This window comes from Electrona antarctica (genome assembly GCF_951216825.1).
Source record: "Electrona antarctica genome assembly, chromosome: 19".
NCBI classification, from domain to species: Eukaryota; Metazoa; Chordata; class Actinopteri; order Myctophiformes; family Myctophidae; genus Electrona; species Electrona antarctica.
Window position 1 is genome coordinate 6,942,395 of NC_136800.1, and position 22,116 is coordinate 6,964,510.

A 22,116-nucleotide genomic window follows, 5' to 3' on the forward strand; every position below is an offset into this window, starting at 1 on the left:
CAAAACGAAGTGGAAGAACATCCAAAAGACATACAAACTATTCAAAAGCCGCTGAAGGTAGCTACTTGTGGTGTATAGGGCTTATGTCAAAGCTGACATCCTTTGTCCTTGTCTGCCCACCCGGCAAGGAAGATGTGACAGATAGTGTCACAATTCTCTGGGAAGCCTTTAAACGCAGGATTAGGCTCTCTCCCATTTAACCTTTTTTTTTACTCCCCCCCCCCCCCCCATTTCTTAAACCTCTATTCCCCATATCTCTAAAGCCTCTACCCTCCCTGAACCTTAGCCCATTCCCCTTATCGTCCGTTTCCGTTCCTTCCAACCAGCTCTTAATCTTCCTCCTCTATACCCTCGCCCTCCCTTCACAACCACCTGCTGGCCTCATAGACAGGCCTACTGCAGTGCCCGGTTACCAGCAGTGTTCAGGTAAACCATAGCAGTCAATTCTCCCACTAAATTAAATTTTGCTCTGATCAATAATGCGCACCCGGCTCTCCCCTGTGTACCGCCTGGGCTGCATCGGCTCGGAGCGAAGCCTCTTCCTCCTCTCGTATTCTTCGTCTGGCGCGGTGCCACCGTTAACCCCTCCACTTTCATGTGATTACATCACCCTACTGCAACACCCTCAGGGGTTATAGCGAGAGAGAGGAGGGGAGAACGCCCGGCAGGGGTCCTCAGTCCTGTGTATTATCCATGCAAACAGGTGCAACACGTCTTAGGAATTTAACACTTCTGCAGAGAGAGGGAGAGAGAGAGAGAGGAGCGAGAGCAGGAAAACGTGAGCTGGCCTGGCCGGTGGAGCTGATTTATTAACTAATCATTCTTCATGTCGTTTCCCATTCCTCTGGCCATCCCATCGATAGCACAGTAGCACCCAGTGTCTCCGGTGAGGCAACGGAGGTGCACCTCTTACATCAGGCCCCGCAGAGGAGGACCAGTGGGCGCGCGCACACACACACACACACACACACACGCACACACACACACACACACACACACACAGACGCACACACACTGCCTTTCATCTGACGGCGCTGTGTTCAATCTAATCTTAGCAATGTTCAACTTCATGAAGAGCAGATGTAAAAGCTTAGTCGAAATGCATTTGCTGATGTTTTGTTAAGCGACACGGAATATGACAAAGCTATATCATGGCTAGGGATGTCCCGATCACGTTTTTTTGCTCCCGATCCAATTCCGATCATTTGATTTTAAGCACCGATTTTTCCCGATCCGATATTTATATTTTATAGAACACGTTTATCCCATATCACAATAGTACAAAATCCCAAATCACAGAGTCTAATATCATGATATGGATATAATATTGATACTAGGGATGTCCCGATCACGTTCTTTGGCTCCCGATCCGATTCCGATCATTTGAAAATGACGTGATCGGCCCCTATTTCTGATCACCCGATCCGATCGGGACAACCCTAATCATGGCTTCATGCTGATGCATGATTGGCCCACGCCCAATGCACCATCCCTGTCTACCTGCAATGATAATAATGAGCTTCTAAGCTTCAGAAGTGGAAAGCGCTTGATCAGAAGGTACTGTACACATCACCCCTAATTTGGCTGTGAAGTGCTAAGTGCTATAGACCGTACTGACCCATTTTACAGCGTGAGCTCATTACATGAAAATATTACGTTTCAAAAGTAAGTTGTTCGACTGCTCGTTCCTTTTGAAGCCCTGAAGCCTAAAGTTGTTGAATTGGTTTGATGTGTCTGCAGATAAACATACAGTATAACTAGAAGAGTGTTCACTGATGGATATCACTTTTTTCACAACTACTACTACTACGTTTGTGTGAACCCCACACAGTTTTTAATTTGCTTGATTCAATATTCACTTGATCAGGCACATATTCTTGCGTAGCCAGACAACTATTCCACAATCTCCGAATGCTACAGTATATAGAGTCTGGAACTACACCTCCCGAAATCCGAGCAAGGAAGCTGCCATTTCCGTTCACGAAAATAATATTCAATATTTTGAGGGGCGCTATCTATGCACAGCTTTGTGTGTATGTGTGTCTGTCTCTCCGTTTGAGCACGTAATGTGCTCATATGATTGGCTGAGCACGGAATGTGATGTATGATGATGTATGATAAGAGCGCCACTCACTTCACACAAGTGTGATTTATATTTCCATTTCTGCTAAACAGTAAGCTCTATATGCTCAGATGATTTCAATTTATATTAGGATACATTTTGTGTGACAGTAAAAACAAAACGGAAGTGGGAAGGAGGCTTCACTTGCGCTTTATCGCTTGCTCATGATCAGAGAATCTGTTCTCTAGTCTAGACTGTATGACGGAAGTATTTGAAATTCAACTTCAAACTCCATGTTAGACTCATTGAAAATGTCACACACCTGGTTCTGGTGACTGATATTGTCCTTCTAATCTAATGAATGCAATTAGTGATTTAATTATGGATTTATTTTCTGTAATGTAATGTTTCATCAAGGAGTACTTTAAGTCCATGCATGAAATCCATAAGGTTCATCAGTTCATGCATGAAATAACTAATTGAAAAATAAAGGTCTGTCCATCCATTAGAAGGACAATATTAGTAACAATTAAACAACCATTGAAAACATGTGTTTTCAATGAATATAACATGTAGTTTTAAGTTGAATGGGTTTACAAGTACAAAGGATGGGGAGTGTGTATGATCAAATGAATATCAAACATCAAAATATTGAATCAAGCAACTTAAGAAACATTCTGGGTTTCACACAAAAGTATGAGTAGACGTGAAAACGACCCCAGGATTTTTTCTGCGGACTAGACCTTATTCTGTATATAACTCCATGGACTAGACCTTATTCTGTATATAACTTCATGGACGAGACCTTATTCTATAACTCCATGGACTAGACCTTATTCTGTATATAACTCCATGGACTAGACCTTATTCTGTATATAACTCCATGGACTAGACCTTATTCTGTATATAACTCCATGGACTAGACCTTATTCTGTATATAACTCCATGGACTAGACCTTATTCTGTATATAACTCCATGGACTAGACCTTATTCTGTATATAACTCCATGGACTAGACCTTATTCTGTATATAACTCCATGGACGAGACCTTATTCTGTATATAACTCCATGGACTAGACCTTATTCTGTATATAACTCCATGGACTAGACCTTATTCTGTATATAACTCCATGGACTAGACCTTATTCTGTATATAACTCCATGGACTAGACCTTATTCTGTATATAACTCCATGGACTAGACCTTATTCTGTATATAACTCCATGGACTAGACCTTATTCTGTATATAACTCCATGGACTAGACCTTATTCTGTATATAACTCCATGGACTAGACCTTATTCTGTATATAACTCCATGGACTAGACCTTATTCTGTATATAACTCCATGGACTAGACCTTATTCTGTATATAACTCCATGGTCTAGACCTTATTCTGTATATAACTCCATGGACTAGACCTTATTCTGTATATAACTCCATGGACTAGACCGTGACGGAGGCCCGCCGTCTCAAGCCAACTTGAGCCACGCGGGACACCACCGAGCGAGCTGAAGCGAACGACTTGCAGTGGCGAACGTTGTGAAGTTCGATTGAGCCGACCCGATAGGCAGAGAATAGTAAATCATGTTCTGGCGAGAGCGTTTGTCCCGACTGCCACTCAAAGTGGCTACTGGCCAATCACAGCGCTTCCTTGCACAAGTGCACTGGCCAATCACAGCGCATCCGTGCACAGCCCGTGTAGGCTTTCAAAGGACGCGGCAGAGGCACTATGCATAAAACAACAGAGACGTTGAGAGAACTGACCACACTTGTGGTGGTCAGTCGTCAGCTTAATCAAGGAACGAGAGCCGAATGATGCTGAAACAAGATGCTGCTGAATCGAAGACGTGGGCCCCCATAACGTTATGCAAAACACACACCAGGAATTGAACAACTACACTACCATTATGGTACCAATGATGCCCTCCAAATGGCCATTTGTCTATACCTCAATTCAGTTCACGTTACTTTGAGTTAAACGTTTGATTTGTGACCATTTCTGTCTCTGTGCAAACTGATAATAAGTGTAGGTCTGCCTGAAGGTCATATTGCACACTATCCCCCTGGCCAAACAGGGCTTCCATTTAAGAGCAGTGAGAAATTTGGTCTCCCATGAGGTGGGACCTGGATTCAAATCCCAGGTAGGACACGAAACCTGGGGATCACATCCTTAAATTAACACTCGGAGGGATTTGACAGTGTAATGGCGAGTCGAACGCAGGCACAGTATCGACCCGGTCTTCCCTTTGTGCATTCCTATGCCGTTGACCAGTCCACTGAGGGAGTAGTCCTTCCTGCTTTGGCCTCAGGCCAGGCTTACTGCTGGCCAGTTTAGCCAATGAAGAAACACAATCAAATAAATAAATAATACAGCAGCTGGCATTCTCCACAGTCAACACTTATCAGGCCGTAGGGAGGGTTGACCCCAAACATTGTTTTGCTACAACCGGCCATGGTTTCCTTGGTAACAGACATGTCTTGTTTGAAGAGGGGGCGCCGGGGGAACCGTGGACATACGGTACGGTACGGTACGGTATGGTCCGGTACGGTACGGTACGGTACAGTACAGAAATGGCACTAGACTTGGGTGGGGTTGACGATAACAGTACTGTGTATGTTTTTTTTAGCAAGCCACATTGTTGTTGTGAAACTGTATCAAATCAATAACCTTTTCGATGCTTCGACGTAGAATGCTTTGATAAGACACCCATGCAACTTAACTACACAGATAGATCTACTTCCTTCTGGGGTGTAAATACAGACGACGGAACGAAACGCCCTTTCTTTTTGTGGGCTGGTGCTTTGTTGCCTCCAAATGATACTCATTACCCTGTCTAAGTAGACAAGTGGATGGTGCTAGAAACACACTCTGCAGTGATCCTGCTGTTTGACTGAGGTAGCAAAACAACTGCACAACTGCTGTGTTATTATGGGGCCTCATTAAGTGAGGAGAGAGTGCACGAGGGGAGGGAGGGAGGGAGGGAGGAGGGGGGGGTGAGGGAGAGAACAAGAGAAAGCGATGGAGAAGGGAGAGAGGAAAGCCAGACGAGAGAGAGAGAGAGACATACAGAGAGAGAGAGAACGATGCAAACAGCATTCTGAGGTGATAGCAACAGCACACAGATGCCTTTCCCACTAAAATGAAGACTATGACTAAAGAACCCAATTAAGGGGTTTCTTAAGGGAGCCATCTTGGGAGGGGGATGGGTCTTGGCGGGACGCGAGCCCTGGGCTACATCCTCTAATTAGACAGAGCGAGGGGGGAGGATACTCTGCCTGTCACTGGGAGGGAGATGGGGTCCATGGGGCTCCACATGTCAGTCCCAGAAACAAAACACAATTACTCTCACATTTAACCACTTCAGTCGGGGACAGACTTTGACTAGTGACGCTACGGAGCCGGGCCCCCTCTCTCTCTCTCTCTCTCTCTCTTTCCCTCCCTCCCTCCCTCACTGCCAGATAGTCTTCTTCAAGAACTCGCACTGAACTGAGACGTCTGAATACTTACAGTTTTCAAGGGTGCGTCGCGCACTAATAACAGCTGATCTACAATCAATGCGTCGTGCAACTTGAGTGTAAATCAGGGAGCTCGTTCAGGTTCACCCACTGAATGGAAGAGCAAGTACGAATATTAGCATCTAAGTATGGTCCACAATTGGTCGTTTAACATCATATTTTAAGCTGAAGTGTTTAATTGCTCTATGTAAATGTGTTTGAAAATGAAATTGGAGAGGGTTGACGATTATGCGAATTTCTCATTCTGGCCTCCGCACTGTACTTATAAACAACAAGAGCAAAATTGGTCAACAGAAACCCCGGGTCGCTGTCGACGACAGGCACGCCGCTAGGACCTGGATTTCCTGGAAAGAGTTTGTCGTGGCGGGTATTTATCAAAGTTGCAGAATACGTCTGCGATAAAACATTAAGAAGAAACACATGTTTGAGGGAGACATCCAATGATGGATCGTACCGTGGCATAGCGAGCACTAGCGCCTCTTTGTTTGGATTTAACTTTCCCCAGTGGTGTTAACAGAGGAGGAAGAAAGAACTCAAAGGCTTCTGGGAGTTTTTGTCATGTCTCCCTCCAGACAATGTGTTTGCATGCACACATCAGACCCTGGGAGAGACAGAGACAAAGACTAATACATACAGTACAGCACACGCACACGCACACGCACACGCACACGCACACGCACACACACACGCACACACACTATATGCATAAACAAACGTGAATACACACATATGCACATACACATACAGTATACATAAACAAACATGCTTTCGCACGCGCGCGAATGACGCGCTATCCTCCTAGGATCATTAGGTCTGTCAGCCTGTCTAATTCTGATCCACCTGCAAAACTAGAGCACCACAACTGTGTTACATCGCAAGCCATCTAAAGCGTGTTTACGTCCTCTTTTACAGTGCAAAGCTGTGTTCGTATAACGTCTGTACATCATTATAAACAAGCTTAAATATTAATGATGGCACCTCACAGAGTTTGTTCTTTTAATTCATTTCATTGTTCTTTCATATTTCTAACGCAGCTTTTCTATTTATGGGTGACAGAATTATGAACACCTGGGGTGATTAAGCACACAACAGATTCATTTAAAAGGGGGGAAAAGCCACTTTCAAAAGCATGAGAAGCTGTCATACTCGCACATCACGATATTCACACAGAGTGAGGTGGTTGAGAGCCACACGGGGCCAAACAAACCTAGATTTAACTTCCTGTGACACGTTTGGGGCAAAGAGCATTGGCTGGGGCATATTGCAATAAATATTGTAAAAAAAAAAAGAGCTTCTTACGCGAGTGTATTGTAGAATGTGGCCATGGCTTACATTGTATGAAATCATACCCTTACGTCGGATACCGACGCCGTTCATAAAATACAAAGGTGTGTCTCTTCTCGTGTTTTTAAACTTTGTGCCCAAGTCACACCAATCGGCCAAGTCAAAATCTGAAGACGCACCTGTATTCATACTAGCAGCAGCTCTACAAGCTCACAATGTGACAGGCTGTGGTGTTGTAGACTGGATATTTGAGCGGTTTTGGGAAAAAATTGTGAAAAGGTTTTCAATATAAAAACAAAATAAAAATAAACGAGTTATAACAAATTAAGAAATAATGAAAGCAGCTGATCTACAAGTTTGCGTGTTGTCATGTGACGCATTGTGAACTTCTGAAGCTGCCGTTTTAGAAAAAAATATATAATGTTTTTAAATGCTTTCCCATTTTTTGCCAGGACTGATGTGTAAAGGGTATAAAATCCCACAGCACACCTGGACTTGTCTCGTGGCACAAAGTTCGAGAACCACTAGTGAATTTTATAGCACATATTTACTGAGCGGTCCAGGCACCTAGGCCAGTAATCTCAGCCTGACGGCGTGTCGCGGGTTCGAGTCCCGAGCCCGTCGGCCTTTGCCGCATGTCTTTCCCCCCCATCTCTCTCCCCCTTTCCTGTCTAATTAAGTACCCAGCTATCAACAAAGGCAAAAACGCCAAAAAAAAAAAAATCTTAAAAATAATATAAATTTACCTCACATTGTTTACGCCGACCTCGCGACAAGGCGGCCGATAAATGCGCTTAATTAAAATACCCAAATTGTCCACAGCTTGGCAATAATAGCCATCATGCAGGGAGAGGAGACTTTCGTTCGCACAGGGGGGGTCGTGGAACATGATGCGGCGACCGTGCTCCTGTCACGTCCGGCACTCATCAAGACCGGGGAGCTTTGAAAAAGGAAGGAATCCTTAGAAAAGACACCCCAATTAACCCATTTCCAACCTGAGGATGCATCTGTGTCGCCTTATACAGTAGCTTTAAACCACTTTAACCATTATTTTAAACTTTATAGCGGTTGAAAAGCTCATGAGCTTGTGAAAATGAGGATTTTTTTAATTTATTTTGATGTTCGTAGGATAGGCATTTATAAGCTTTCAGCTTCAGCCTATTCCTTTTGATCACCTCCAGTTCTTTTTGGTTATGTAACCGTGTGTTAACGAATAAGCTGTTTTGTTACTGTGAAGATGATCAAATAAACTAAACTAAACTAAACTAATCTGCTATTTTTGAAAAATCGTGAAAATGTGGCACAGATCTTTGAATATATATTCTTTCACAGTGAACGTTTTAACTCAAATGTTTGCTTCTGGGGGATCCCTGGAACAGCATATTTTGAGACACGGGTCGGCGGCCAAATATATGCTGTATCATTCTGGGGGTCCTTGACATGAAATAGTTTGAAAACCACTGATATAGAAACCAAGGAATGATAATGAAAGCGGTGGATGGAATTTGAGAAAAAAGGGAAAAAGAAAAAGACACTCATTCAGCTCAGCTCAAAAGCAACAAGGGAATCTCATGCTCAAAATGTCATCTGCACTGTTGTACAAATTCAGTGGCATTGTCTTTGTCTTAGGAGGAAACTGGAGTCATTGGGAGAGAATCCTCCAATCGCACGCCACGGGTATACGAGTATCTCTCTCGCAGAGGAATGATGAGCTGGACTTATGTGCCTCGATCCTCATAAATGAACTGCAGACACATAAATGTCAGATTTAAGCCGTGGCTAATACTGTGCGCAACCATCAGTTAATGAATCTGGATAATTAATCCAGCCTGTAGTAACATCGTCAGTGGCTCCGTTTCTCCCATGGTACAAAAAGCTACCGTCTCAGAAGTCAATGCAAAAAAACAAAACAAAAAAAAATACAAAAACAAAACAAACAATAAAAACAAAACGAACCAAACTTTATGAACAAGTTTCACATCGTAGAGTGCAGAAACCCAGGACGTTTTTTTTCTCCGTTTTGTTTTCTCACACACACACACACACACACACACACACACACACACACACACACACACACACACACACACACACACACACACACACACACACACACACACACACACACACACACACACACACACACACACACACACACACACACACACACACACACACACACACACAGGGGAGCGGAGATAGAGAGAGACAGAGGCTGTTTTTAAAATGAGAGCACAGTGCATCTTATTTGGGCGGGAGGATAGTGTGAAGCTCCATCTCCTAGCTGGCTGCTTGGAGGGTGGGCTGTGGGAGGCGGGGTCAGGAGGAGCAGCGCACAGCTAGCCCTGTTAGCACAAACACTGAACTGTTTGCCCTGACCATCAGCACCTCATGAAATATCTAGACTGTACTCCATCTTTTAATGGGGTGAGAGAGGGGAAGGCACAGGGAGGGAGGGGGAGCTGTGTGTGTGTGTGTGTGTGTGTGTGTGTGTGTGTGTGTGTGTGTGTGTGTGTGTGTGTGTGTGTGTGTGTGTGTGTGTGTGTGTGTGTGTGTGTGTGGGAGGAGGGGGTTGTTCTCTGGAGAGCTTGAATGGAGTGGTGGTCTACGCATCTCAGTGCTTAGTTTGTCTGTCTGTGAACGAAAGAAGGAAATGCAGGGAAGGCGGAGAGAGAGAGAGAGAGGAGAGAGAGAGAGAGAGAGAGAGAGAGAGAGAGAAAGAAAGAGAGAAAGACGGAGATAGAAAAAAAGGGGGCGAGAGAGACTATTTTTCTATTCTCCTTTGGACTCCAGATTCTGGGGCACACACACCGGCCCAGGAGTCAGTCAATCTAGGCTGGTCCGAGGGGGGCAGCCGGGCAGGGGGTCCTAGGAGGGCTGATTAGACGGATGCTCTCCCATCATCCATTTCGACAGGCCGGCGAAAATTGGCTAGCCCCTCACAGGGTAGAGTTCATGTGGGTGGGGAGGGGAGGGGAGGGAGTGGGGGTGGTGGTGGGGGGGTGGTAGCGATGGGAGGATGGGGTGTGAAGGGGTGCGCTGGATACCTGTCACAGCCTTTGGTCTGTTTCAGGATCTCAGCGGCAAATTAATAAAATATTGTTCCTGCTTCCTCTCTCTCTCTCTCTCTCCTCCCCCCCCCCCCCCCCCCCCCCCCCCCTCTCTCTCTCTCTCTCCCCCCCCCCTCCCCCTCCCTCCGCCGGTTCCTTCTCCCCAGCTTGTACTGGCCCTTTGACCCCTCTGACTACTGTGAGAGATGAGGAACCCAGGTAGCCATGTGTGAGTGTCAGGGAGAAATGGGGAGAAGAAACTCCAAACTCCAAACAAGAGCTGCTATAGAGAGAGGGTGGGGGGAGGGTGGGGCATGCACTCTCCTGGAAGACAGCTCCACTTCAGACAGACTGCCAAACGGCGGTGTGTCAGCGAGACATTTTGAAGTGTGATGCGCTGGAAAGACAAGCGAGCGCAAACAAACAGCTATACACGAAAAAACATTATAAATAAATGAGAGATAAAAACAAATTAAACAGGAGGACTCGATCCCAACTATATAGAGTAAGCGCGTGTGTTCGTTTCACCCGGGACTGCCTTCAGACTAGAGCATGGCACAGGTTGAGCATAATGATCGTCTTACCCCCCCCATGATCCATCCAACCTGGGCTTCATGGGATGATTGTCACGAACTCTTTAACTGTAAATGTACAGTACAGGTGAAGCATTTCACTGTAGATGTACAGTACAGGTGAAGCATTCGTAGACAATTCAGGTTCAGCCTGATTCATACTTGGTTGAGTGCCGTATTAACGCACAGAGCATGTGTAGCTTGGCTTGTAGATTGTCTATTTTAGGTTCACCAATAAATCCCTCTTAGGGAATACAGGGTTATGAAATAAAAACAAACAAACACATACTGTAGCTAACATCTAACTAATCAACTAACATCTGTACAATTACAATATGGAGTTCATTAACTCTGCCACGCTGGAAGGCCTGTTTTTTTGGCCACTGTTCTTAGAAAGTGTTTGACCAATCAACATCAACATCAACTTTTAGTGTGCGTTGCCAGTAGGCCAAGGAGGAGGAAACTAATTATTTTTTCAAATTTGCCTCATGGTGGTGCAATACCAGCGCACTTTACATTTTGGCATATCACTCTTGAACAGTAGGTTGTACAATCAAAATGTTATTAGGCTATTTTGTATTTTTGTATTGTACTACTCCTCCAGAATCAGTCCATCCCTGGAGTCATCTGATCTTAATGAGTGCTGGAAGTGACAGGAGCACGGTCGCATCATGTTCCACATCCCCGTCATCTGATAAACATGCATCATACTGATTTTTCATATTCCATTTCAATTGGCTATAATTGGCTTCCAAAGTGTCTGGGTAGCTCAGTAGCTCACCGCAAGGTCATGGGTTTGGACCCGGGAACCACCAACTCAGCATATGAGGAGCATGGCTTGATGTCGTGCGGAAAGTACTGGGAGCTGATGGTAGGCGTTGCAATCCATCTCCCAGAGGTCTAGCGCAGGGGTTCTCAACGTTTTTGGCCGGGGATCCCCGAAAATGCTTTGGCAACGTCTCGGGACCCCCGCCCCGCCCCCGCCCGACCCCCAATATAAATTGACTGCTACAATAACCTTAAACCATTTTGGGCGGGAACCCCTTTTGGTGTTTTAAGCATTGTTATAATTTAGCTATTTAAAAATAGCAGATCTACAAGCTCATAGCGCGCCACCGAGTGGCGCGCTACGAGCTTGTAGGTCTGTTATTTTTGAAAAATCGTGAAAAAATAAATAAAAAAAATAAATCTTTTTTTTTTTTAAATAATTTGGGGACCGTCTAAAATAATTTGGCGACCCCCCGAGGGGTCGCGACCCACGGGTTGAGAACCCCTGGTCTAGCGCATTGAAACGGGGATAGACTCCCGCACCCTGGCTGATACCGACAATAAGCCTCTCTGACTTACTTACTTGGCTTCCAAAGTTGGCCGAAGGGGCCTATTTTCACAAAGAAGGACAAAAACAAAATCAAAACGCATTGTACTATCAATCCCAAATTAGAATCATAATGTCGAGGGGCCTCGATAGAGTGCACCTCCAAAAGCTCTTCCACTTCTGCCCACAGAGGGCACGAGAAATGGAAAGAGTCTGTCGTAGAAACGCTATTCTCCCCCGCAGCTTCCTCCTCGGATCCTGACAGCTGCAACCCACGACTTTACACAGCTCTGGGTTTTAGGCAACCCAGCCTGGTAGAATATTGTGCTCTCGGAACAGCACCCCTTTTCTACTTGGAATGTAGAGTATAATATTTGCAAACATCTGAATGTGTGTGGTTGGACCTACGTGTGCGACTGACTGTAGAGTGAGCGTGTGTGTTAGTTTCACGCGGGACTGCCTTTAGAGCATGGCACAGGTTAAGCATAATGATCATCTTCTTATCCCCCAAGCTGGAGCCTGCTCTCCTTTCATAACACCCTGTTTCACAACAAAGTGCCATAGGTCTTTCATGTTCTGCTCTTGTCTCTTCACAGAGAAGTGTAAAACAAAATAATCATGCATGAAACAGCACCTCGGGGAGGTTGGAGAGATCACTTCATTCTCCCAAAAAATGTCAGACAGACAAAAAGCAAAAAAGTAGGAAAACATCCCCAGGTTATTTGAGATTGTTTACAGGTATCTGTAACAACGCTGGCTGTACAGAGAACACTCGTACCAAGGAGAGATGAAAATGTGATAAACAGAAGGCCTTGGCATGAACGAGATCGAGACTCAATGTTGGCAGTTTGGAGGATAAACATGGCTTGCTAATAGCTTTCTCCATGGTGGAGCTGTATGTATGTTCGTTGGTGGTTCAGGACTTGTTTTATTCATGGTAGTGATGCTCAAATGACCAGTGGATAATGATCACATTCACCTTCCTCCTGGCAGGCAGATGCTGCTGGTGTGTTTACAAGCTGAATCTCAATATGAAAATCTCTCGCCGATCAATGGGCAGCTAAAGCCCTGGACGCTCCCTCTCCGCCTAGGTGCTAATAATACACAGTGTTGCTCAGTGGTGTTGGAAGAAGTACTCGGGATGTCAAAACTAAAAGCGGCAATACCACAATATAAAAACATACTTTGTTACACGGTAAAGTTCACGATTCCCTGTATGTAAATTTCACCTGAGTAAAAGTACAAAAGTATTGGCATCAACTCAAGATGTAGTTACAGTACCAAAGTATAAGTACTCTTGTCAGACCAAAAACAGCTGATCTACAAGCTCACAACACGCCTCATCGCGACACGTTGTGAGCTTGTAGATCAGCTATTTTCGAATAGTGTGAGTATAAAGTATCGGAGTTAAAGTGGTTAAAGCATGCTTTGCGATTATAATCTAAATCAGAATCTGCAAAGTAACTAGTACGTTTTTAAAGAATTATAGTGGAGTAAAAAGTGCAACATTTGCCTCTGAGATGCAGCCGAATAGGAGTTTAAAGTATAAGAAAATGGAAAAACTCAAAGTCCATGTACCGCAAAGTTGTGCTTATAAGTACTTGAGTAAATGTACTTAGGCACTTTCCATCAGTGGTGTTGCGAATCCAAGTTTCAGAGTCGTATAATGGTCAGTCACTGGCTTCGCTCGGCGCACACAAACATTAATAATTTCAGTGATTGGATTGCACAAGGTGCTTATACCACTCACATTTTAATGTCCCACAGTTACAAGGCAACACAAAAGGACCCCGTATATGAGAAAAGCCATGTGTAAGGTAGAGAGAATCCCCCAAACACAACAGTGCTGCTTGAAAACATCACCAGTCTGAAATAATATAATAAGGTCTGTTTCATTTTTTTCCCAGGCTCTCCAAGGACCGGAGAAAGAGATTGCTGGAAAATGGATTATCTCTCTAACATTGCGAGTTCATAAGTCCAACTAGTAACTTTGTTGAAGGGCAGATATGGCCTCCCTCCCGGAGGGACAGAGCTCACATTTAGCCATGAGGCCTCCTCTGTGATTAGAGAACGAGATGCAGCCATATTGACTCAACTGTGTGTTTTTTTTTCTTTTGCCTCCGCACCACCGTCCGCATGTAATTATCTCTTCAAAAACGAGCATCCCGCTAATCCCCTAATTCCAGATATTTTAGTGCTCCGCTGGTCTAATAAGCAAATCAAATCAAATCATATCATATCTGCAACATCACAAATGAGTTTTGGAAAAACTGGACTGAAATAATTCCTTCTGCGAGTCTCCCGTCCCAAACGGGATTGATAGGAGGAGGAGGGCACTGTCAAAAGTGTGGTTTATTGGCCTGGGCCGTGGCTCAGCGGTCCAGGCACCTTGGCTGGTAATCCAGTCTGGCAGTGTGCCGCGGGTTCGACTCCCGATCACGACGGCCTTTACTGCATGTCAACACCCCCGCCCCCCCGATCTCTCTCCCCATTTCCTGTCAATCCCTCTATAAATAATATAAAAAAATAAATGTGAAAGAAAGTGTGGTTTGCTGCATGCGGTTTGTTGAGCGGTCACGTGTGATCAAGCTGTCACCCACTCGCTGTTGGAACCTATTTGCACCCTGTTGTTGTCACCCCCCCCCCCCCCCCCCCCCCCTCGGACCCCCCTCAGGCTCACCTGTAGCTCTGTCTGGAAAAAGAACTTCTGCGGGCACGGTGAGCAGTCGTAGATCTTGTCCTCCTGGCCGTGGGCAGAGAAGATGTGTTGCTGGAGCTTGCTGGCCTGGACAAACACTGCTCACGCACACGCACACGCACAAGACCACACAAACACAAGAGAGAGAGAGAGAGAGAGACATGGGGATTGTTACCGTATAGGTCTGAATAATAATCATCGTATTATGCTTGGACTCGTGGAATGCTCCCTGCTGTTGTGGTTATTAAAATAGACCATGATCTGGCGACTCGTATTAACGGAATAAAGGCAAAAACCCTAATTGCAATTGCCGTTTGCCTTGTCAAATGGCAAGGAAAATGACTTAATTAGGAACAAATGAATGTTTCTATTAACAATAAAAACATCATTATAATTGTGGGAAAAAAAGGAAAGAAAAGCAGAACTTGTATATCGGCCGTGCCACTGGAGTGGTCATATTGCGTGGCACTAACACAGCTAGCGAATGCATAATGTTTTGGGAATAATGATGTTCCTTATTTAGCGCTACTGCTGGGACAACAAGCCAGAAAATAAACAAACCACAAAAAATTGGCATGGCTTCAAGTGCAAAACATGGCCTCCATTAGTCTACGTCGCTAATTATATTGACAATATAAATATTCATGCTGTTGCACTACTTATTTATGCAGACTCAGACTACATTCACTATCACATAAACACACACAACTCGACGCTGGCACTTAAAACATATACCATACATTTGTGATTTAATTAAGCCAAGGTCCACACTACTGGAAAGCTAGGGGGATGCGAGGGCGTCTGTTTTAAGTGTACGTGTGTGTACGTGTGTACGTGTGTGCGTGTGTGTGTGTGTGTGTGTGTGTTCTCCGAGGAGCACTTCAAACGTGCCGTTTGTTATCCCCGGACCCTTGCGCTTTAAAGGACGGCTGTCTAATCTCAAAGGTCTGGATGCTCTGGAAAAGTTAGCGTGTGGGGGCTTCATTTGAATTTCTTACAGCTCAAAATAACTTCTCTTCTAATGTGTGCACCACGGGGCCATTGGGAGAGCAGGGGGAAAAAAAAACGCAAAAGGTGAGGTTGTCTGTTGGCAGGGAGCACTTTGAGGGTCCCTGCTGCAACGCCACACTGACTGCGCCCCTCAAGGGGCCCCCCAGTCACATTAACGTGTCCCAATTTGGGTACACCTGAGGGTGCTGATATTAATTATTGGGGCGTATGCGCGTGAGACTCACTGCCGCCGTGGCAAAATGGATGCCTGCCACACTGTGATCTGGGAAATGAAAGTTTAGATCACCAGCAGTGGAACTATGCCGGCTGACTGCTAATTCCTCTGTGGCGCCTGTCTCTGTTAAACAGAAAGGACTAAACAGCTATATAATACTGTGGCACACTGGGCATTAGTTTAACATTGTGGACGAAGAGAAACACATCGGTAGATACAGTAGTATAACACTTTACTCACACGGTTAGGATTATATGAAAAAACATGCAAAGTTTGCAACAGTTTCTGGTATGCAAAAATGGCGTGCGACAAAGTATAAATTGAATTAAGCATGAGGATCCATTCCACTATTTATACGTCGTCCATCCAACACTTTAGTCCTTAACGGTATATCTTGAAAACTAGAGGCTGGATTGCCATGGAATTTAATTTCTCCTGAGATGATAAACCCCTATTGATTTTGGTGACTGCTCTGCATTTGCTCTAGTCTAGTGCTACCATTAGGTCAAATTCCACACAAGATATCTCCTAATCTAATGGGCTTGGGGTTTGCCTTGAAACTCGCTGATCACATGCATGCTTCCTAGTGGAATGAACCCTAACCATTTGAGTATCCTCATTACCTTTCCTCTACTGCCACTCTAAGTTGTCAAACTATTTGTAAATCATTCTTTATGTCCACTAGTGAGAGCACAGAGCTCTAAGGATGGCAACATTGGTTGGCCCAAACCACTTGATGCAAAGGCTCAACGTATGTAAATTAGATAGCATGTAGACATAGCACTCTCAGATATTCCACTGTTAGCTTACGTATGATTCATGAAGACTATTTTTATGTATTTAATGTATTACCATGTTTTGTGCTTGCTTACTGTAAGTGGCTCTTATTAAGAGCGTCTGCAAAATGCCTAAATTGTAAATTGTTCTGATTTGGGATGTGAGAAACAACATGGCCTCTAGGGGCCGCTATTGGGGCATTTCAATTCTTAGTCTGGTTACAGTAGGAAAATGACAAAATCTTTGTTTTCGGTGACACTGAAGAAAAATAAATAAATAAATAAGAAGCATAGCAGACAATAATGTTTTGTCTGCATACAGTACACCCTACAGAAGCAGGTCATGCCAGCTGCAGGGAGCCTTCATTAAGTCTTTGGCTGGAGAAGGAAAAAGTCAATGCAGCGAAAATAAAAATGGATTTGAGACTTGGAGGGGGCCTTAGAATCCTGTACAATAGGCCTACACCACACCACTGAGGTGTCACGGTTTGCTCTGTTCCTCGCTGTTTACCACGTCCATCTGATCCAAAACTAACAAGGGGAATGTTGCATCAGCTATAAGCATCTGTGGCTACCATTCATAGCTCAGCATTCATTCATTCTGTACGCATATTAAGTGGACACAATGGCTGCTGAAAGCCTAGTGGGCAAAGTGCCAGGGCCTAAAATGCACTTGCCCTTACAGCAGCACAATTCCTGAATATAGTTAGACCCATTAATAGTCAGAGGGTGGAAGTCATGGGGGTAATATAAAAACCTCTGATGAAAAAAATATATATTTAAAAGATTGAACTACATCTTATTAGGCCTAATGTTAAGATGGGTTTTGGGGTTATATATAGCCATTTACAATGTAAAGTGCACATACTATTTATTAACCCATTAAGATCTGTAACTCATCTGTGTCACCTTAGCTTTGAACCACTTTAAACCATTATTTTAAACTTAAAATAAATCTTTGGATATTCTTTCACAGCAAACGCTTTTAACTCAAATCTTTGCTTCTGGGGAGGTTTCTGGAACAACATATTTTCAGATGGGGGGTCGGCGGCCGAATACATATTATTTTTGGGGTCCTTGAGTTGACATGAAATAGTTTGAGAACGACTAATAGAGAAACTCAATGGGTTAATTTGTTATAAAGTTACAGTATTACAGTAGTTATATTAGTTCATAGTTCGATATATTCCTTTGTAAGTCAGTGTTAAAGTATAGTGTGGATTTACTGTGTAATGCATGCAGGGAAAACATAACACGCATATACCTGTATACTACTGTATACTACTGTATACTGTATATCAGGGGTACTGTACATACAAACAAACATGAGATATGCCTCTTTGCAATGCCCATTCACGGGAGCTAAAGAAGTACCACCTCCTCCCCAGAGGCTTAAAACGAGGACATATAGGAAGACGCGTCATTCGCATGTACAACACTGTTGCGCAAAGACCCGCCCCCGTCTGCCTCTGATTGGTCCCCCTCCATGACGGAGGGGCGCCGTCTCTAGCGAACTTGAGCCGCGGGAGACACCACCGAGCGCCCCAAAGGGGCGCCAGTTGCCGTGTCGAGCGTTGTGAGGTTCGCAACACCGAGCAATATGTCCCACCACAGACTTCCACCTCGGAGGACAGACAGTGCCACGGAGCAAAGACGGGCAGTGTCGGTAGGCCAATCAGAGGCAGGCGGGGGGCGGGTCTTTGCACAACAGTGTTACACATTCGAATGACGCAGAGAAGACAGGGGGAAGTAATAACCCAGAATCACCTCCTAACATCCTAACAGAATCACTGTACTGACTGGCCAGTGTGGCAATATCCCTGTTGAGACAGAGAATGAGAGAGAGAGAGAGAGAGAGAGAGAGAGAGAGAGAGAGAGAAACTTTGTGGAGTTTGTTGGCTGTGGAGCCAGAGAGTGCAGCACTGAGCCGGGGTTGGGCGTCAGGGGTGTCGGTGCTGAGGGGGCTGAGGGGCCAAGGTCTCCTCGCTGTGGGGGATATTAAGCCCTCTGATTAGATCTCAGGGGCCGTCCCGTGGCAGACGTCTCCTTTACAACAAGCCCCAGCTCATCTTTATTTTGGCAGGGCGGTACTCTCTGCAGGCTGCTGTGCTGCTGCACCAACTACTAAGCTGTATGTGTGCAGGGAGGAGGAGGGGGGAGGGGGGGGGGGGGGACTGAACCCCCCCACCCCTCTCGTTTATTTATTTGTCAAGTAAATACTTGACAAATGATCGTTCACAATGCAGTGGGTGATACAGGCGAGTAATTTAGCACGTGCGAGCTGATTTCAGAGAATAGCTTACAATCTTACTACAGGCATTACTTATTACACGGGATCAATGGATGGAATATTGTTTTATGTTCCCAAAAAAAAAAAGAAAAAAGAAAAAAAGTAAAAATGACATGTCAGGTAGGCAGGGGCATGCAGAGGCAACTAATTAAACACACTCCTGTGAATTTGAACGCACAGAATTCCTGTAGTTTTGTAACTTTCCATTGCATGCTGTGATATAAGTGAAAGAAAAAAACCCCGCACGCACACTCACATCCATCCACCCGCCACCCACATGACTTTCATCAGGCACACTTTATATTTCTGTTTTGTTTGTCTTAACCCATTTTGAGCAGGAACCCCTTTTGGTGTTACATACATTATGTTATAATTTAGCTATTGAAAAATAGCAGATCTACAAGCTCATAGCGCGCCACCGAGTGGCGCGCTATGAACTTGTAGGTCTGCTATTTTTGAAAAATCGTTAAAATGTGCCTCAAATCTTTCCGAAAATTGTCATGATTTAGAAAACCTTTTTTTTTTATTTCGACGTCAGGCCTGAATGGGTTAAGCACATATTCCCAATCACAATTTCCACACCAGGCCTCCTCAGCGCTGCAGCTGTATAGTTCCTAAGGGTGCAAGGCAGACACTTCTAGCTGGAGGCTCCCCCACTTCTGAAACCTGTCAAATCTGTCCTGGGAGAGTCAGACGCTCTCTCTCTCTCCTCATCCAGGGGGCTTATGGACCTCTCTCTCCCATTTACCCTGCTTCCCCCTGCGTGCTTCTCTTTTCCTCCTCCTCTTCCCGCCTTTCATCTCGTCGTATCCACAACTTGCCAGTTGTTGAAGCCATCTTAGCTTCACCCAAGTTTACTCTCCCTTTCTCTCCTCCTCTCCTCTCTCTCTCTCTCTTCTGCTGGCTGTGACTCACTCCCCCACCCCCTCCCCCCCCCCTCCCCCCGCCATTTCCCTCAGTTTGTTTCGTGTAATGATTTGTCCTGTCCTCTTACGGGACTGAGGATATAATCAGGTAAATTAACCCAGTAAGACCCGAGACCAGATTCTACTAAATGCCTTTTAAATCCTGAATGAAAAACCTATGTTTCTACAGTATGTCAGTGGTGCTCAAACTCTTTCATGTCTTTCAAGGACCCTCAGAATGATATGTATTTTGCCACAGACCCCCATCTCAAAATATTTTGTTCCAGAGACCCACCAGAAGCAAAGATTTGATATTCTTTCGCCGTGAAAGAATATATATTCAAAGATTCAGCTCGTAGCTGAGTAGTATGATCTTGTAGATCTGCTATAAAGTTTAAAATGATGGTTTAAAGTGGCTAAAAGCTAAGGTGACACACCATGCGTTCCAGGATTAAAGAACGACAATAACTTGTCATTCTCCAGCCTCCCACGGAGTTTGTGGTCACGGGGATAAGGGGATAAAGCCAAAAACGTGAACATCGAGAGGGGATCATCTTAAAAAAAGAAAAGGAAAAAAAAGCAATAGACGACCTTGCTATTCAAGTGAACCCGCGCGCCTGCCCCCCCCCCCCCCCCCCCCGCGCCCGCCGTCACTGCCAGCACTAAAACCCACCACCTACTTTGATCAAAGTTTCACTTTCATGTGCACATTCATTACTGCATGTCTGACTGAAACCGGGATTCCCTTTGAGTTGCCAATTCACAGACAGCGAGCCAAAGACAGGGTCGTCTGCGATGACAACTCAACCGCGCTTCGTTAACAATGGATTGTGAGGTAAAATTGCCACGTTGTGTAATAAGCAACACGGTAAATTATGCACGTCAACAGGCTGAACAGAAAGCCTAATTTGTAACGAGTAACGGCGACGACCAATGTGAATCTAATTAATCACTATTGTAACAATGCTGTTCCTGTGAAAGTGTGTGATTAGGAGTTGTAAACAGTACGGTTAGAAATAAATATGAATATCTCTGAAGCACAGTCACCTGCTGTGTCGCAATTTTAAGTATGTCATTATAGGCAAACCTTTTCTAAATTTCTAACAAATCATGTTTTTTTCCCCTCCCAAAATAGCAGAGCTGCTTTTAAATCACCTAATTTAGTATTGTACATTTACATTTCAATTCTTTAAATTAGGCTCATAGAACATTTGACATCAAACACGTATTAGTATAGTAATATATGCAAATCCTACACTACAGTTAGATAGTAGTAGTGAGTACAGTAAGTCAATTGCGTGGGAAATCAACAGAACGTTATATAAATGACGACTGTTGTTGTTGGTAAAGTCAGAGTGGACAGCTGTCAGCCAGTCTATCTCTCAGCTGCAGGTCCCCTATGCCCCCAACAGGGGGAGGCCTTCCGCCCTCCCGGTGGTCTGCCCCCGCCCACCTTCCATCTGCTCTACGACCAGTTGTCCTGAGGGTGCTCTCTCTCTCTCTCTCTCTCTCTCTCTCTCTCTCTCTCTCTCTCTCTCTCTCTCTCTCTCTCTCTCTCTCTCTCTCTCTCTCTCTCTCTCTCTCTCTCTCTCTCTCTCTCTCTCTCTCTCTCTCTCTCTCTCTCTCTCTCTCTCTCTCTCTCTCTCTCTCTCTCTCTCTCTCTCTCTCTCTCTCTCTCTCTCTCTCTCTCTCTCTCTCTCTCTCACCATCTCCTTCTCGCCCTCCTTGCATCTCTCTCTCTCTCCCTCTCTCTTATGCCGCTGTGATCGATATGGGCGCGGAGGGAGAGGGGGGCTGGTGGTGGAGGTGTGTGGGTGGGGGCGGGTGGCCTGTCTGTCAAAGCTGGCGGTGGAAAATGAAGGCTCAGATGAAGGAGGCATGCTCTGTATATTAAATGTCCAAGACCCCTGTGAGGGGAGGGGGGGGATATCAATAAGCTTCTGCTAAGGGAGAGATAAGGCCAAAACGCAGCGACAAGGAGGAGAAGGGAGAGTCGATTGGGGGGGGGGGGGGTGGTTTGAGAAAGGAGAGACGCAACGCGGATTAGAACGAAGTATAGGGTGCGGGTAGAGGTAAAAGAATGCGAGGAACGATAAAGCAAAATGCATAAATGAGAGCCAATGATGCTAATTACAAGTGGAGTAGAAGCGAAGCAAACAGCTTTTGAAGACGTGAAAAAAAAAAACCTTTCACTTCAAGCTGATACATAAGGAATGTTACAGAAGCACTGATGTACGGCACAGCTGCTATCTGTTGGTGATAATCATATATGCATTCTGATTGGTGGTCCACACCTCTCGAAATGTATTTAGTGACTCTGTCACAGTGTACCCAAACAGTAGCGTCATTTCCAACACCAGCTGTTTAAAACCCGGATGAGACGCCTGCTCTAGGCGGCATCTTGCCGCCTCTTGGCGCTA

General features: G+C 44.9%; 1 protein-coding gene across 1 annotated transcript in view; it reads right to left on the reverse strand.

The window, feature by feature from the left end:
- LOC306943283 (zinc finger protein 521-like) overlaps positions 1-22,116 on the reverse strand; it is a 143,318-nt gene that overhangs the window by 5,400 nt on the left and 115,802 nt on the right. Inside the window, 1 exon segment of the mRNA XM_079529514.1 lies at positions 14,483-14,598. Within this exon segment, the coding sequence (XP_079385640.1) occupies positions 14,483-14,598 (116 nt within the window).